The following is an 18,242-nucleotide window of genomic DNA, read 5'->3' as shown; positions in this document are numbered from 1 at the left end:
ACTACGTTCTGTTTTATTATTAAGGATCTACAATCTTAATATAAGTTAATGGATTTGTTTCAAATTGTGGTGAAAAAACAAGATGAGGGAGGAGAGGTGCAGCAACTTGAAGAGCACTGGGTGTGTTGGTACATTCGCAGTCTGGCAGAAATTTAAATGCATATGATGCAACTCCACTGCATTCTATGGGCCCAGCTGCTGGGTTTCAAGGAGGCCGCTAATTCACATAAAGTTAACATTTACATGTTAATGCTAAGAATGAATATACTTGCATTCACTGATGCATTCGATGAATATTTACAAGCATTTACTTTGTGCCAGCTATGAAATAATTCAGTTGCGGCAACAGTCTAGTATTGAGAGAGACAATCACTACGTATCATGGCAGAATAATGTACAAAAAGTACAGTGGAGCAGAAAGGAAGAAATGCCCGAATCTACCTGAAGGAGGCAGAAAAAGCTTCAAAAAGGAAACAGTGCTAGGAGGAAGAAGCAATGAAGGAGAGAACCTCCTAGGCAGAGGGAAAGCTTGTGTGAAAGTAAAGAAGTATAGGAGAAGACAGCACGTTTAACTGATCTCCATAGGCCAGGAAATAATGGTAAATTGTTTCATAATATTTCATTTATAAGAAAAAACTTGACTACTGGGATTATAGTGAGGTTTTATAGAAACGAATAAGATGGCAATTAGACTTTGAGCGGTAAACACAATGTAGTCTACACAGAAATTGAAAAATAATGATGTACACCTGAAATTTATATAATAGTATAAACCAATGTTACCCCAATAAAAAACTAATGAAAAAAAGGGAAACTAATAAGAAATTAACAATACTCTGTAACTGCCAATGGTTATGCAACTAACTGTTCTGTTTCTTAATGTACTCATTATAAAAAGGAACTAACTGCGGATAAGGAGAACAATTTTAGGAGGAGAAAGTGTTTACGTACAATTTTTGTTTCAGCTTTTAAGACTCTCAAATGTGAATACTCTTGACTACCTTGAAAATGGGCTGACAGTATGGCCTAATGCTTATATGTCAAGGCTTTAGAGTCCTATAAAGTAGATTCGAGTCTGTGCTTTGCCATATCCTACCTATGTGATCTTGGGAAAGCCACATAAACTTCCTAGACCTCAATTTCCTCATCTACAAAATGGAGAGAAATAATACCAGTTACCTCACAGCACTGCTTGTGAGGATTAAAGCAATAATTCATGTAAAGTCTTTAATCACAGTATTTGTAACACAATAAGCAGTCAATCATGATAGCAGCTACTAATTACTATTATGCTTTATAGTGGCCATGTAAGTTATACCGCAAACTAATGTTGCTATTATAATTCCTATTTATACTGGGGGGGGGGGAGAGGATACTCTTTACAAAATCTTTTGGTAAGTTTAACATTGATGCTACTGGAACTTTCAACACTACCTGGGTTACAGGCTTTTGTAAGTGTTGAGATTGTGACAGAATAGTATTAATAACTTCTTCGTCACATTTTTATATGTGACACCTTAAATAAAATAAATCTATCAAAACTCTAAACCACATTCAGAACTCTACGTTGGTATAAGGAGGCTTTAAGATAGAATGAAAAAGCACACACATAAGCACCTGGAGACTTGGGTTCATGCCCAGTTTCCTGTTATTTAATTTTAAGACCTTGGAAGAATCATCTATTCATCAAGGGCCTTGCTACTTACTCATTTGCTAAAGAATGATTTCAAATATAAGTTTTCTCTTTAAAAGCTCATACTGTGGGGGGACTGGCACAGCGGTTAAGTTCAGCACACTCCACTTTGGCACCCCAGGTTCACAAGTTCGGATCCCAGGCGTGGACCTACACCATTCGTCAGCCATGCTGTGGCAGCAACCACATGTAAAATGCAGGAAGACTGACACACACGTTAGCTCAGGGCTAATCTTCTTCAGCAAAAAAAAAAAAAAAAAAAAAGGGCACAGAGTTCTAGTCCAGGATGATGAGTGTTCTGGAAATGGACAATTAGTGATGGTTGTACAGCAATGTAAACGTAATTAATGTTGCCAAATGGTACATTTAAGGATGGTTAAAATAGTAAATTTTATGTTATGTTTATTTTACCACAATAAAAAACATTTCAGAAGAATTTTTAAGTCTGTGCTCTGGATCCCTTTAAGCCATTCATTTATTCATTCATCCATTCATTCATTGCAATGTTAAGTGCTTATTACGAAGTAAGCACCGTGACAGGAATACAAAGAAGAACAGGACATAGAGCTGAGCGGGAAAGACAGACACATATCCAAGTAAGTACTATAAATTATCAGATGCTTTATGCAGGAGACTGCAGCAAGACTTATAAAAGCAGGAGTCTATTACATCTGAGAGGGGAAGAAAAATCTTCATAAAAGGGAGAACCCATGAGCTGAGTTTTAAAAGAACAGCATGTATTCACTACGAGGATGCTATGACCAGCGCTGCTCCTTTTCCCATAGAGAATTTTAAATTTTCATGACTAGAGGACAATTCTCTGACAAGGAAACACTAAAGGCACCTCTTAAATAATCCAAGATGGTTAAAAGTTCAAATTTAGTAATCCCTTTCATTATCACCACAGAAAGAAAGAAAAAAATCACTACATTAATCTCCAAGCAAACCAACACTATAACCACAATAAAAACTAAACCTACTTGGGTTTTCAATGCTCACTTGGATAGATATTAAAGGAAAAAGAAGCACATCCTCTGTAAAAGACTCAGTGTTGTTCATTTAAAAAGTAGAAGGAGAGCATAATAGGTCTTATTATAGCACTAAAATAAGGCATTATTTGAGCAGTTTGCTTAGGGAAACTGAATGACTCATTCAGGGCACGATTAAATAAGTGATTGTATCAGTGCAGCAAATGGTGGTCTGGAAGAGTTCAGAGCCTCCAAATGGGTGAGCAATTTACTTTCAGGGAATACCTTTACTTTCCCTGGGAATTGAGACTATAAACAAACTTATGTTTCCATTATCTTGTTTTTAATTTTATCAAAAGCAGTTTGGTTTAAAATAAACTGATCCTCCAGAGCCTTTGAAATCCTAACTATGTTCAGAATAAAGAGAGAGACCAGTAAAATTTGAAATCATGAAATGCCAAAAAAGGAAAAGGGAAGGAAGAGTTGGGTTATATGAAACACATGGAACAAGAAAGCATTTCCCCCAAAATGAAAAATATTAATTTGCTGTCATTCAATAAAGCACTGCCAACAAGGAACAAATGCAAAGGCTTAAGACCTAGAAAAGTTGGGAACGACCATTACCAACATTTATCAATGTCTATTTGTAGTTCTATAAGGAGAGAGAATTCTTCAGTAGATAAGCCTATAGTAAAATATGAGAACAGTAGTTATCCACAAATGTTTAGAATGGCTGAGGACCTGTGCTAGGAATTATGTTGAATATAATTCATACTTTTTGTTATATACCTCAGCTCAGATCAGCATTATATGGGACCACAAAAATGGAAACATGAATAAAAGTGACTGTGCCGTATATCTCCTTCATTTTACACATGGTCAGAAGGGGTCCAGAAAGGGAAATAACATGTCAGGAGTCACCTAGCAATGTAAAGAAAGACATAGCCTGCTTTCTAGATCTCAGTTCAGAGTTCTCTCCTTACTTAATCTATTTGTCATAGTAATTTTTATGAATGGTTGTTAGCCCTTGTACCATAGATAGGGTTTGTGTTTTCAAGGAACAAAAATAGAAAAGAAAAGAGGTAAAAAGTAACATGCACAAACAGCATGGGGCAATAACAACAACAGGAATGAGGATTCAAGGGGCCTGAGTATACATACCAGTTCCACCACCAAGAAGCAAGTGACGATGGGTAAGTCATTTACTTGTTTTTAACCTTAATTTATTTAGTAATTTAAAAATATTAAGTATGTATATATGTATTTAAGTAGAATCATTACTTCAAAAGCTTGCCTGGAAGGTCAGTATACATAGAAAAAAAATGTGGGGCTGCTCTGATTGAAGACAAAACAAGAGCCTAGAGTCCTGCCCAAATAACCCTCCCTTCTGGAGAGGCCTGAGGTACCTCCACAGAACTCCTAGGCCACTCAATGCACCATTTAAAACTACTGGAGTCAATCAGTGGATGCCACACTTAAATCACAGACCAGAAGTTCAAAAAAGATTTTGAAGGACTCACATAGGGTTTTTACGGTGTCCACTAATCATGATTTTAAAAATCATCATTATTTCATAAATGAAAGGACATTCCAGCATCAAAAAAACCCAGAAAGAATATAATATCCAAAATGAATAAGTTTAGCTTTGCTTTATGAAACTACTCGTGGCCAGAGAAAAAGACATAGATCAGTAGATTAGGAAACCACCAGACAATCTTTCTGGTCTATTCATGTTCTAAAATGGTACAACTTCTATTTCTTTGGATCTCCTATCCTGAAAGAACTAATTGAGACTATCTTAGGTATCCAAAAATTATTTCCTAAGACTACTATTTGTTCGGTAAATAAATAAAGTGTCCCAGGGTCACTGAAATTAAAAACAAATTAAAAACAATAACAACCAGAAAGAGAAAATCAAGTTAAAATTTACAATTATAAAATTTCAACCTCAAAACATGACATCATTTTAGTTATTTTAATATAATTTTCCCCACATCTAAAAAATAAGAACCATAAGCATCATCTGTAATATATTCAAAGTAACACTTAACTATCCATTGTTGAAGTAGCTCTGAACTGTTCCCTACTCTCTGCTCCTTCATACTCAGTGTTCAGTTCTATCAATCTCACACTTTTGTTTAATAAATTCCACTTTCTTTTCGAAAGCAGTAAAGCACTGAGATATTTCTGGGGATCTGTTTCCTCAAGTTTCACTACTGCTGTTCGTTCCTTTCTTCACATTTCTGCAAAAATCCTTCCAGCCACCAGAGGTTGGTATAAGCACTTGTGACCATCAAAATAACATGATGAAATGTAGCTGGTAATGAGCTGAAGTTATATTTCCAGGATTACTTAACCTCCCTGAACCCAAAAAGCAATTTGGTCTATTGATCAATGCTACAACTATTTTTTCAGATCTCAATTTAAAACTTCTGAGTTATACGAACATACAATATCCTGTTAGCTAAAGTAAAAGTCCACTATGCAATTCAAGTATTTCTATGCTAAATAAACTTTTGATACCCTAAAGACCTCTATCTCCCCATATCACTAAATATTGGGTACCCGGAAAACCTTCTTACGAGTTTCAACTTCATGTTTACCTCCTACTCCTGACACTGCACATAACATATTCTAGGCAGATCTTAGATCTATCTTTTAACAAAAGTTCTGTCAGATTCCTTTCTAACTTTATTTTACCATACTCCGATTTTACAGTAATTTTTCTTAAGAACACTTTGAGTATGTCAGAGAAGAGAGAACCACTACCATCATTTATAAAATTGAAAACTCACATTATCATTACGCCTTTTCTTTTCTGGGAAACAAAGATAATTCTAGTAACTTTTATTCAAACACTTTTTTCCAATTTTTAAAGAACTATTGTGTCCTCTCCATTCCTCCTCATACAACATGCTTGCTGAATGAAGCACAAAAAAAAGTAGAAATATAGCTCTGCGAGTCTCCCCTTCTCACACTTTTAGTTTCTATGCACTGATTTCTTAAAATAACTATAAATGGCTTAAGACTACACTTCCTGGTAAAGTAAGCCTGCAAATGCCACTGTCTTTCACCACTAAGGTATCTTTTGCATATCTTACAGGTTCAGGGATTGAAGGATGCTCTAGATTGAAGCTGACCAAAGGGCCTCAGTAGGCAACTACCTGAAGTCACACAGTGATTATGTGTAAACAATATTAAAGAGAGGATAAAGTTTACCCTAAAACTAAGCCATAGCCATCACTTAAAGGACACAGACAGAGACAACAAGGAAACCTAATAATTCACATCAAATATTTCTTGTTAGACATCACAGAACTTTGGGTCATCAGCCCTTTACTGAGTCCCTCCAAATAATATCTTCTGGGTCTGTTTCCAAGGGGCATCTGAACAGCCCTAAGAGCCTGCATCCCCTGTCACTTTCATTTGAAAAGAAGCTAGGTGCAAAAACACTGGTCCAAGCTAACTCCTTTGGCTTCATCAGTCAGCCTGAATCTGTCACTGCTGCCAGTCCCTGGTATCTTGAGGAATGTTTGAGTCCTGGCTACAACCCATCCACTCATGCCTCTGCTAACATCACTCTTACAAGAGGGCTGCCATCTCTGAGCAGTCAGACAAGGTTCTGAAAAGGAGGCAGCTCAGCTATTCAGAGCAATACCAAAACACAGCCTGTCTATTGAAAGCTCCTGGCTGAGCGGCAAGGCCCCATGAGCTGCACAGCCCCTTCTATTTGTTCCCAGTACAATCCTAAGTGGTTATATGGAAATGAAACTTGTCTGCTTGACAAGAAAGTATTCCTCTTTTCTTAGATATCAGGAAACAAACAGACATGACAAATGTGGGAGGGGGTGGGGAGTGGAGTGATGGGCTTGGTTTGAGGAGTTCACTTCAGAGACTTGCTTCAATGGAAAAACCTAACTCTTACAGCCTTTACAGCTTTCTGTTTATTTCCAGCTGGCAAAGTATGAAAACCAAATACATACACCAATTTATAGGGAAATAAAAGAAGGAGCACAAGAGGCACGCTCAAGGGTAAGAATAATTTCGAATGGCTTAAACCACTCTGAAAAATGAACCACACGGTATCAACAAATATACACAAATACACACACAAGAAATACAGTAACAGGGCTTTCTTTTGGCTCCAGTTTGCATCTTTCATTTTACAATTTTACATGGAGAAATGAGAGCTTCTCAGTGAAATAAAATAGGTTTATTTTTATGCTGAACATGGAATATTCATAAATATCAAATGCTTTCATTAGATTTACGATTTTTCTTCTTAAATTTTTCCCACAACAGCCCCTAAGATCTACTTTCTATGCCATGACAGTTCACATCTGCATTTTTAAAGCATATGCAGAATCCACCAACAGATTTAGCAGTCACGCTGTACCACTGTAGCTCTCATTTTCAGGCACCTTTGAAGACAGAGTGATATTTAATACTGAATATAAGCAGTCTTTTCATCTTACACTGTAGAGTAATTGCTTCCCACTTCAGAACTACAGCATGAGTTATCATCTCTGACTTGCTCTCTAAGTGCTATGGCTAGCACAGAAAAAAATGACAAAGAACATTATGGGCTTACTCAAGGGAGTCGGATCTTTGCTAACTGCCAAAGAAGAAAGCATGGCTAGTCAGTCAGGCATAGCACAATGAGATACAGCATGATAAATGACATACGTTACTGGGCCCTGGTTCTAGGAAATCATTTCCACTAAATGTCCTCAGAATGCAGAAGCTGAACTTTCTCAGTGTCAAACAAACAGGACAAAAATTACAGCTGCACATGGATGGTGTTTACTATTGTACATATATATTTGAGGGAAATGGTACATACATACTTGCTGGAAATTTTTGTTTACAGAATATAGTAGAGGTGGGAGATACAGACTGCTTTCCCCTAGACTCTGGGAGTTGAACTGAAGCAATCAATGCTTTCGGAATTATCTATTATCAAATTTAGAGGCTGTCTACCTAGTCTAAAAATGATATAGTTTAAAATCCTATCAGGCCTGGCCTATAGAGTCAACGTCTCCTATAAGAGGCACAAAATATAATGGAAAAAAGGAGGCGGGAGCAGTAAGGCAAAGGCCAGTAAACAAATTATCTTATGCATTTTTTCATCTTGTATCACAGTGGAAATAAATGAATATGAGAAAGTAAATGAAAGGCATACATGGACAAATCCAATTCAAATGTCATGATGTCTAAATAAATATAAGATGCACATGGAAAAGAAAAGTATTTAAATTCCATTCAGTGTTACATTCTCCCATTAAGATATAAACTCTTACCTTTGCTTGTCTCTTGTTGGCTTCTCTTCTGGCTTCCCTTTCTTTCAGCCTTTTCTCCTACAAGAAGAGGGGGAAAATTAGCAACATGTAAACTGTCTACTAGATGTAAATCAGACTACACACTCATAACAGTTTTTTTTAAAGCAACTGGTAAGTGGTATTCATTTTTCAATAAATATTTACTGAGTACCCATTATGGGGTTGGCATGAGTATTCATAATCATCACGTACGTGTCAAACAGATCTGGAATCAAATCCCAGTTTGACTTACTAGCTGTGCAGTTTGGGATAACCTATATTCTCTAACTCTCATTTTCTTATCTGAACATGGAGATAATAAGAGCACACATTTCATAAAATTGGTAAAAGAATTATATAAAATAACATACATAAATGCTTAGCACAATGTCGGACATGACTAGTACACAATGTGACTATTAAAACGAAAAGAAAGGAAATTTCCCCTTTCCTCTGTCTAAAAGCAGAATTTATAAAGGATAGGAAATCCCCATCTTTGGGATTCTTAGAAAAGTGGTAATAGTTTCTCAAACAAAAAGCAATAGAAGATCATTCTTATAAAGCATGTTATCTTACTAAACCACTTTTTAATTTCCCCATTAGTTTTCTAATTATTATAAAATAGTAAATGCAACACTAACATTTTTAAGAAAATATCTAAATTCAAAACAACAAAATGACCCAGTTAAAATTGAAAAGAATTTCATTTTAAATAAAAAATCTCTTCTTCAAAAATGAAATGTTAAAACAATAAAAAGGCTATTCTCAATCCAAAGTCCATAACCAACAATTTACATTTTTAAAAAATTTTAATCAACTACTAGGTCAATGTAAAGAGAATAAACAGCAAATAATTTTCTTTTCATGAAGTAATATGAAACTGCAACCATTATTCTCTATTGCAGTAAACATCCATTAACGTGAGAATTAGGTTTTTTAAGTCCGGACACTCTTGTCGTTACCATTATGCTTTATATATACATGGCTTTCTCCAGATTTAAGAATCAATTCTAATATAGTCTCTGAAGACAGACCTGAGGGTGCTCTGTTGCTTACACCATTGAGAAGAACAGGCAATTGCTACTATCAGACTTATGTGGGTTTATAGACTTCTTTTTGATAAAGCGAGACCTTAAATTTTAAAAGTTTCAAAGGGGGTTAAATACTAATTAATGCAAAGAGGAGCGCAGTCACAGAGCCTGTAGATTCAGTTTCTATAGCTTCAGATTGTACAGTAGGAAAGCTAAGAAGGAAAAGTGAAACTAACAAAAATTCAAACTCAAATGGAAACTGTGAAGAATATGTCACACCCCCTCAATAATGCATAATGTTAAATTATTCTTCTGTGTGATTATTATTCTTTCTCTACCCCAGTTTTGGAGAAAATAAGCAGTATTTTGACTTCAAAATAAAACATCTAAAAGAGCAGGTAAAACTTAATGTGCAATTTATACTAAGGAATACTCACTCAGAAGTTCTAGGACCAAGGTCACAGGAAAAGGAAAGATGAAGAAATAAAACTTAAAAGTTTTGACTTGTTCATTGTCAAAGAGCTTAGTAAACAACAGAGACTGATCTCAAATCTGGGTCTTCGCGTGCAAAGTCTAGTGTTAAAAATTCAAATGTCAGAGTTTGGAGACTTTAACAGATATGACTTTAATAACAGAAGAAAATAACATCGAGTATTATTTTAACAAGCAGCCAATTAATGCAATTGTATTTTCACACTATCCCTGAATTTATTCTCTAACGAACTTCCGAGAGCTGTTCTGCCGCTAAAGTAAAATAATCTCAATGTTTCCTCGATTTGTAGGAGGCAAAGAAGTTAATGGTGGCAGTTTCTAAACATTTGCGCCCAAATTTTCATAGAAAAGGACACCAATTACTGATTTTCTGCAAGCATTAGCAGACTACAAAATAAATGAAAGTAGCACAATAATATTGAAGAAAAAACTTAAAACAATTGATCATTAATCATGCTTACTTTGAGCACTAGCTTTAGTCTGTGGGTGCATGTATTTTTAACTTTCTCCTAGCATACACACACAATTTAGTTCTTTTTTCTACAAAAAAAAATTTTCATGTTTTGGAAAGTAAAGTTAGACTAGCAGTATTTTATGTTATTCTACAAAGATCAGAGTGACTTTCAAGTGTTGTGCTGCTTAAAGTAATTTTAACTACAGCTATAGAAAACATCAAGTAAGTACAGAGAGCAATAAAATTGTACTTTAATAAAAAGGTATTTGTCCATTAGCACATTATTATTGTTGTTGTTGTTACTGTCTTACTAAGAGTAACAGCTCTGAACTGTTAAGTATCAGCAGCGTGCTAGGCATTTTACATATATTTTTAAATCTATGTTACAAAACTTTTGAGGTATTATCATTCCCATTTCTAGATGAAAAAAATTGAAGATCAAAGTGAATAAGTAACTAGCCTGCTGTCACACAACCAAGAAGTTGATGGACCTGAAACTAAAAATGAGTCTGTGGAGCCAACATCCTCACTCCCTCAACTACAGGACACTTCTACACCCCTCTCTCCTCATAAGAAAGTTAATTTAAGTGTGTAGATTCATACACAGTGTTTTTATCTTAATATGTTTTAGACAAATGTTGAATTTCCTTTTATTAATAGTCTGCTACTGTATGTTTTTTTTCATCCTGATACCACTTTTTTTTCAGTAGCATTTTGTGTATATTTAATTAATTTTTGCCAGGCTCCTGTGCTGGAAAAACAGATAATTAACCACATTTAACAGTCACCCAAATTTCTGTTGTAATTATTCAGTAACTGGCTTTCTCCCAACACATTAGAGCATCTGAAAATGGCACTTCAAAGTTCCAAAGAATAACCTCAGTATGTTCACATCAGAATAACCCTTTCTACACAAGTAAACAATCTATTCTGGGGCTTTTTATCTAGCCATTTTAATCATAGCAAAAAAAAAAAACCACCCTGACAATGTTCCAGTACTACTGAATTCTAGTATGAATTCATTATAGTCAATGAAAGATAATTTAAATTTCAGATTTAAACTGGCTATCAGAATTCACATGTGCCTGCAAATGGGATAATTTCTCCTTTTAAGATTTCTGCCACAAGTCTCAGATGGATGAGGGCTATCCAAAACTTTTACAATATGAAGTGAACATGACTAGGATATGAAACTGAAATGCAATAAAAAGAACAAACTTTCAATACCAGGTAAAAGAAAAATTAGAAAACTTTTCTTTCTTATCTTAAAAAGTTATGTTAGCACTATATCTAAAAAGAGGGAAGAGTAAACATTAGTTTTTAAACAGAGAAGAACAGGAAGTAGAATCACGGTAATCCAAAATTTGAGAAATGGATATAGGGAGGAAAGTACATTTTTTTCCTTCACTAAGGTAGGGAAAAAAATGTTTTTAAATAAAGAGTTTACGAATTATAGATGCTATACATGACAAGACAAAGATAAAAGGTTGGAGTACAATGACTTGAGAGGAAAAATATAATCAAACTGTGATTTAAATGTTTTAAATCTTTTATTCTCCTATTTCAGTTCTGAGGATAGACTGGTACCAAAAGCTATTTGATGCCACACAAAAAGGAAAATTTCATCTTTGGATCTGCTATGTTACAAACGATTAAGTATAAGAAGAGCATGAAAGCCCCGTGGTGTAGTGGTTCAGTTCGCGCACTCCACTTTGGGGGCCCATGATTCGCACAGTAGGATCCCAGGCAAGGACCTAGCAGCCCTCATTAAGCCATGCTATGGTGGCATCACATAAAACAGAGGAAGACTGGCACAGATGTTAGCTCAGCAACAATCCTCCTCAAGCAAAAAGAGGAAGATAGGCAACAGATGCTAGTTCAGGGCCAATCTTCCTCACCAAAAAATAGAAAAGAGGAGGAGGAGGAGGAAATTCAGTAATAAAAATCAAATTCACAGGGGACAGGAAAACAAAAAAAGTAACATTAACGAGATTCAAAATACTCCCTTTATAGATGTTATCACTCTTCTTTTGGCTTCTCACACACTATATATAGGTCCTTAGCTTATAGAAAAGAAAGTGCTATGAAATATGAATTTCATCAGCAATCAGGACTGTGTATTTAAACACCATTTTCCTTCTATGGCAATTTTGGAAATATAACTCATTTTTCAGGAGGTGGTAGAAGCAAAACCTATTTGAATGAGTCTCAGGGAACTGCATCAATTTGGCAAGGAACCGAGTTCCCAGCTGTCACACAGAGAACAAGGGGACATCTATCCTTAATACAGTATTCCGGGAACTTCTGTTTCAGGGAGGAAAACTGGCTTCACAAATGTGAGTAAAACAATGATTACAAGCATTTTTAGTCCTGAAGACAACCTCTGCCCTCCAAGAACAAAATCCCCGTGAACCTAAATCCCTCCCAGGAACTCAGAACACAACAAGGTTCTCTGATCTGTTACCTATTCTACAGAGTTTTGCTTGGCCAACACAAAAAATTGGTCTTCCATATATAAATCCGTAACAATTCTAAGAAGGATACGAAGACAGGGAGAAAACAAATTTACACAGAAACACTGATTCATTCATTAATTACTTCAACTGTTTACTGAGCTACTATGTCTCAGGCCCCATGGTGGGCTCTGGGTATATAGGGATGAGCAAAACAGACACAATCCAGCTTCCAAGTCTTTGTAGTCTATGACCTAATCTTGTCAGACCCCTTAATTCCATTAGCACCAAACTGTGCCCCTGCTTCTCAACCCCTGTCTCCAGCTATTCACCATCAACCTAACAATCACTCCACTTCTCAAACACCATATGTGTTTAAAACAAAGCAACCAACCACAAAACAAAGAACAATAAAAATAGAGGTAATAAACAGCTCAAAGACTTGCCACACCATTGACAAAATCTATGCAATTTTCAGTATTTGTCTCATTTTTGATGCTGGATATGAAGGAGGGTCCAAGTACCAAGATGGTGAATTGAATATCACAAGATGCTATAAAGCTCATGAGAATAAGAGACACCTCCCAGACAGACATCTCCAAATTATGGGCAAAGGTTCCGTAGTTAACAGGTTGGCTCCTTTTTTATGATAAACCTGACTCTGATGGTGGTATGAAGGACTGAAACTGGGATGGGGTTAAGTACAGGAAGAGGATCTTTTTTCCTTTCATATAAATAAGCTTTATCCATAAAGTCCATGTTAGAATATTGGCACCAGAAGCTTAGTCCCTTGACCTCATGATGACATTTCTGACAACAGTAAAATTTCATAAGACTGTATAAGCCAGACCAGTCCCTGACAGTGCCTTTGACCCAAATGACCACAGCTACTGAAAATGGATTCTGGTACTAGTAACTATATAGCTATGGCACAAACATTCAGGAAAAGGTAATATTAGCACAGGATCCTAAAATACTAACCATAACACTTATTTTATTCCTAATTTGAGACCAAGGACCTTTTCCAGGAAATATGAACAATTTCCATTATTTGTCATCGCTTCAAAGCCTCTACTTCTGTTATCATCCTCCATCTTTTGATTCATTGCTTCACAGTCACCCTGTTGTAAGAGAATGCCTAATGGTTGGAGATAAGTAGCAACACAGCTGCATAGTTAAAAACAAAATCTGGGGGCTGGCCCCATGGCTGAGTGGTTAAGGTTTCGCATGCTCCACTCGGCAGCGCTGGTTCACCGGTTCAGATCCCAGGTACAAACCTACTCCACTCATCAGCCATGCTGTGGAGGTATCCCATATACAAAATGGAGGAAGAATGGCACAGATGTTACCTCAGGGCTAATCTTCTTCAAGCAAAAGAAGAGGAAGATTGGCAACAGATGTTAGCTCAGGGTGAATATTCCTCACCAAAAAAACCCATAAAACCAAAAAATAAAGTCTGTAGAGTAAGAAAGACCTTGGAAAGATTCCCAGGGCTGCTGTTTGTAAGCTGTGGGGCCTTGGACAAATTACCTGACTCTAAGTTTTAGTTTTATCATTTGTAAAATGAGGCTAGCTCATTTATTTCAGAAGTTAATTGTTAGTATATAATATGAAAATACATATACAGCACTTAGTGGAGGGCCCAATTAACTGATGCTACTTGATATTGTTAACATTCTCATTATTACTAATCCTAAGATGCCTGATTACTGCTTCCTTCCTTCTTGACTATCATACAAATTTATGTTTAAGATACCTGGATTCCATGCCAACTCAATTATGTGTGAACAACAAAACAGATTTTCTAAAAAGTCCCTTTAATTCTTTCCTTTCTAATGTTCATGCTAGTAGGAAACGGACCCCAAAGCAATGCTGTACCATCTTTGCAAGCAGTCCAGAGCCATATCTTCACATGGCTATGTTATCTAAACACACAATCCAAAATGGATAAAGCACTTGAAGCAAATTTCAAGGGAATGAAACAGAACTTCATAATGAATAGCTTCTCTCCCCTCTCAGCTGTTATAGCAGATATTATCACCCTAAAAACAAGTAATCTTTCAGAGTTAAGAATGATGACACACACCACAGAGCAGATTTTCACTCCATTAAAGTAAAAACCTTTCAATGAAGTGATCCATGGCCCATTTTTCACAGTTCTAATTATATTACTGGAAAACACATTGTTTCCATCCAAAAATAGGGCTTTTACCACCTTCACAATTTACTAATGATTTCATATATAAAAATTATAGCTTTCGCTATAATTTTGCTTCTGATAAATGGTTTCAAGAGGTTCAGCACAGAAAATAGTGACAGGCCTAGTTAAGTACAGGTACTCAAAAATTGCCAGGGAGGGGCTGGCCCCGTGGCCGAGTGGTTAAGTTCGCGCGCTCCGCTGCAGGCAGCCCAGTGTTTCGTTGGTTGAAATCCTGGGCACGGACATGGCACTGCTCATCAAACCATGCTGAGGCAGCGTCCCACATGCCACAACTAGAGGGACCCACAGCGAAGAATATACAACTATGTACTGGGGGGCTTTGGGGAGAAAAAGGAAAAAATAAAATCCTTTAAAAAAAAAAAATTGCCAGGGAAAGCTGAAGACCAGAATGGTCTCAGAAGGAAATGATGCTTAATGGCTACAATTAATACTGATGAAGAGAAATAAAGCTGTGAATTGAGTGACCCAAAGCAGTTAACACAAGAGCCCCTGAAGTCCACAGACTGGGTAGCTAGGAGTTCTGGCAAACAGGTAGCTAAATTCTACTCCCAGTGATGCTGTAAACTGTACGGCCTTTTTTCTTCTTTTTTTTGGCTATAAACTAGTTAAAATTCTTATTGCTCAATTTCTAAATCTTTAGAACAAAGACATTTACTTGAGTCACAATAGGAATTACACAGCTTTCAAAATTTCATAGATGAAAATATGAGCCAAGGACAGGTGCAACAGCATGAAGGAAAAACAGGTGGGAAAAAATGAATAGCTGAGTCCTACATTACAAAGACTGAGTGCATATTCAAAACTACGTTGCAAGGCTGTGCATTTTAAACGGCAGGAGCAAAAAACTACTTTCAAAGAGAATCATTAAGACTAAATTCAATTATCTATTAAACATCCGATCCTTTTAAACCAAAAATATAACCAAGAAATATTTTGAACTTGCTGAAAGAACATTCCTAAGCTTATGAAAACTTCTAAAATTGACACATTTTAAAAAATATAACATGCGTCAAATATAGAATTATGTTACAGATTTTATGGAGTCTTCTTTTCATGTGTAAAATTCTTTTCAGCACATATCTCATTCATAATTTTGTGTCAAAAGTTTCTTCACCTTTTTCTATCTTCATGAAGAAGCTTATTCCTAAATACTAAAGTTAGTATTTCAAATATTCTTTAGGACATACAACTACACTCAGTATACTTTCATAGAAATAAGAAAATAATGAGTGACAGCATCAAGGGAAACATAATTACATTTGCCCAAGATAAACCCCTATGCTAAAAGAACTAAGAATTATCATTATAGTAAGTAATATACTCAATTAGTGAAAAAAATTTGATTTCAAAACCAATGTGTTCAGATAAAGCAATTAAGATAAAATAAACCATGTAGGATTAATAATATATTTAGTTTTTAAGAATATATTTAGTTTTTAAAGTAAAATTTTAGTAACCATTGGAAAATAAGTGAACAAGAAGTAAGCCTTATCATCAAGCAAGGAACTCGATTTGTCAGCATGGGAAAATGACAAATATTTTTCAAACAGGAAAGGATAATTTTTTATTCCCATCTTACCAATACACACAAAGCCAGAAGATCTCTCTGATCATCTGGTTTTAACTCCCATTCCCTCATTTTTCAGAATAGGAAAGTACAGTCCAAACTAGTGACGGGTGATCCCAATTGGAGTAGGTAATGCCAGCGTCAGGATGCAAATCCAAGTATTCCACCATACAGTACAATACTCTTGCAACAAACATTACACCACATGTCAAAACTTGCCTTTTAAAAGAATATTCCATGTTTTCTAGGCAGAAATTCAGTCCATGGCAGCTTGATGTGTAACTGATTTGAACATCTGTATTGTGTCTCACATATGCTACTGTAACAAATACACTAATTCCAAAGTGCTCACAAATGTGAAATTTTCTCTAACAAATATATTATATATATATATATACATATTTAATTTTACTGATGAAAATACCAAGGAACTAATCATATTGTGTCAGGTAGCATTTATATTAAAGTTGAATAGAAAGAAGACTATTTTAGTGATTTCCTTGTGCTTTTTTCCGGCTACGTAATATTTTCAACCTCTGATATAGACAGTATGCCACAGGCAACCTTGTGCAGAAAAAACCTATTTTATATAAAATAAGCTTTGACTTATTTTTAAAAAGATATTTATGTCTATTTTAGTTACAGAGGTACTGACTTCAAAACCAGTAGTATGTAAAGTTCTTATGATTTTTCTCACAACTATGTTAGCCCAAAACTGCTCTGTTCAACCTTGCTGTGAGATAATCACAATGATAGTTTTAAAACCATATGCTATGTTTTAACAAGGGTGCAAAGAAAACAAATTATTTAAAAGCTCAAAAATAAGTGAAAATGGAAAAGTAAAGAACAATCTATATACAGTATAGTACCTTTCACGTAACAAAGGTAGAAAATAGGAATATGTATTTCTATTTACTCAGACTTGTATAAAGAAACTGGAAGGATACATTAATAATTAATAAAAATAGTTACCTATAGGGGTAGAGGTATGAATAAGAACAACAGGCATGGGCAGAAGCAAGACTTTTCAACATGAACTTTTTTATGATCTTGTTTTGGAACAAAGTGAATATATTATTTATCTCAAAAGTTTTAATGTAGAAAAACAGAGGTACAAAAAGCTTTTGTGCAGTGACAGAATATCCATAGTTAACTATGATTTAATCATAATCTCCCTGAGGACAGAGGAATCCATGTATTTTAAGTGATCTATCTTCACAACCTAGGGCAGAGCCTAGCACACAAACACTGTACAATTATTCAATTTGAAATTAAGCTTCTAAAGGTTTCAGAAACAACATTCCACAACCTGGATACCACAGTAACCTCCACACATGGGGCAAAGGGGGTGAAAGGGAAGACGAGGCAGGGGGAAAGTCTTTATTTTATGTAAATTCTTTACATTTCTTTTATGCTGGGTACAATTTAAAAATAAATGATAAAACTTTCTTATGCTCAATCATCCCCTGGATAAATACTCTAAGTTAACTGCAAGCTAAAATATGACAAGCTGCTGACACTCTTAATATTATTAAAAATTTTAACAACAAATTATCAATGCCAAATTTCAATTTAAAGTACTATGCTACAAGTAGCAATGCAGGAAATGTTTACTTCTCTCAATAACACAAATACTCAACAACTGCAACCAGTCAGGTTCATCTGTCCTCTGTATTTCTGAAATGTTTTTCTCACCATTCATTTCCATCCCTAAAGAGAATTGCTGCTCTATGAAAAAAGTTTCCTGGGCGATTAAATAGTTACAAGGTCAAAAAGAAGTCAAAAACTACAACAATCCTTCCCAGGATAAAGTTAATAATGTCCACACCTAAAGGCTTAAAAGTTTCTTAACACAGAACTTAATATATTATATCAGTGATTCTTGGGCATGATACTGTTACTCTGAAATTATTCACTGTGTCGAGGGCATGCTGCAGGAACTTCTTTAAAAATGTAAATCTGTTTTATTTCATTAATTGATTCATTTATCTAATGAAATGTCCACTTGTATGGGAATTAAGTAGTGTGAAAAGACTTACATCATG

General features: G+C 35.4%; 1 protein-coding gene across 2 annotated transcripts in view; it reads right to left on the bottom strand.

Annotated features, from left to right (window-relative positions):
* Positions 1 to 18,242, bottom strand: part of DDX10 (DEAD-box helicase 10) — a 275,285-nt gene that overhangs the window by 101,068 nt on the left and 155,975 nt on the right. For both annotated transcript variants that reach the window (XM_070624851.1, XM_008524584.2), the window contains exon 16: positions 7,962 to 8,018. In XM_070624851.1, the coding sequence (XP_070480952.1) occupies positions 7,962 to 8,018 (57 nt within the window). The remainder of the gene's footprint in view (positions 1 to 7,961; positions 8,019 to 18,242) is intronic.

This window comes from Equus przewalskii, chromosome 6, assembly GCF_037783145.1.
Source record: "Equus przewalskii isolate Varuska chromosome 6, EquPr2, whole genome shotgun sequence".
Taxonomy (NCBI): domain Eukaryota; kingdom Metazoa; phylum Chordata; class Mammalia; order Perissodactyla; family Equidae; genus Equus; species Equus przewalskii.
Note: the sequence above shows the minus strand (reverse complement) of the source record. Positions and strands in the feature narration are given on the sequence as shown.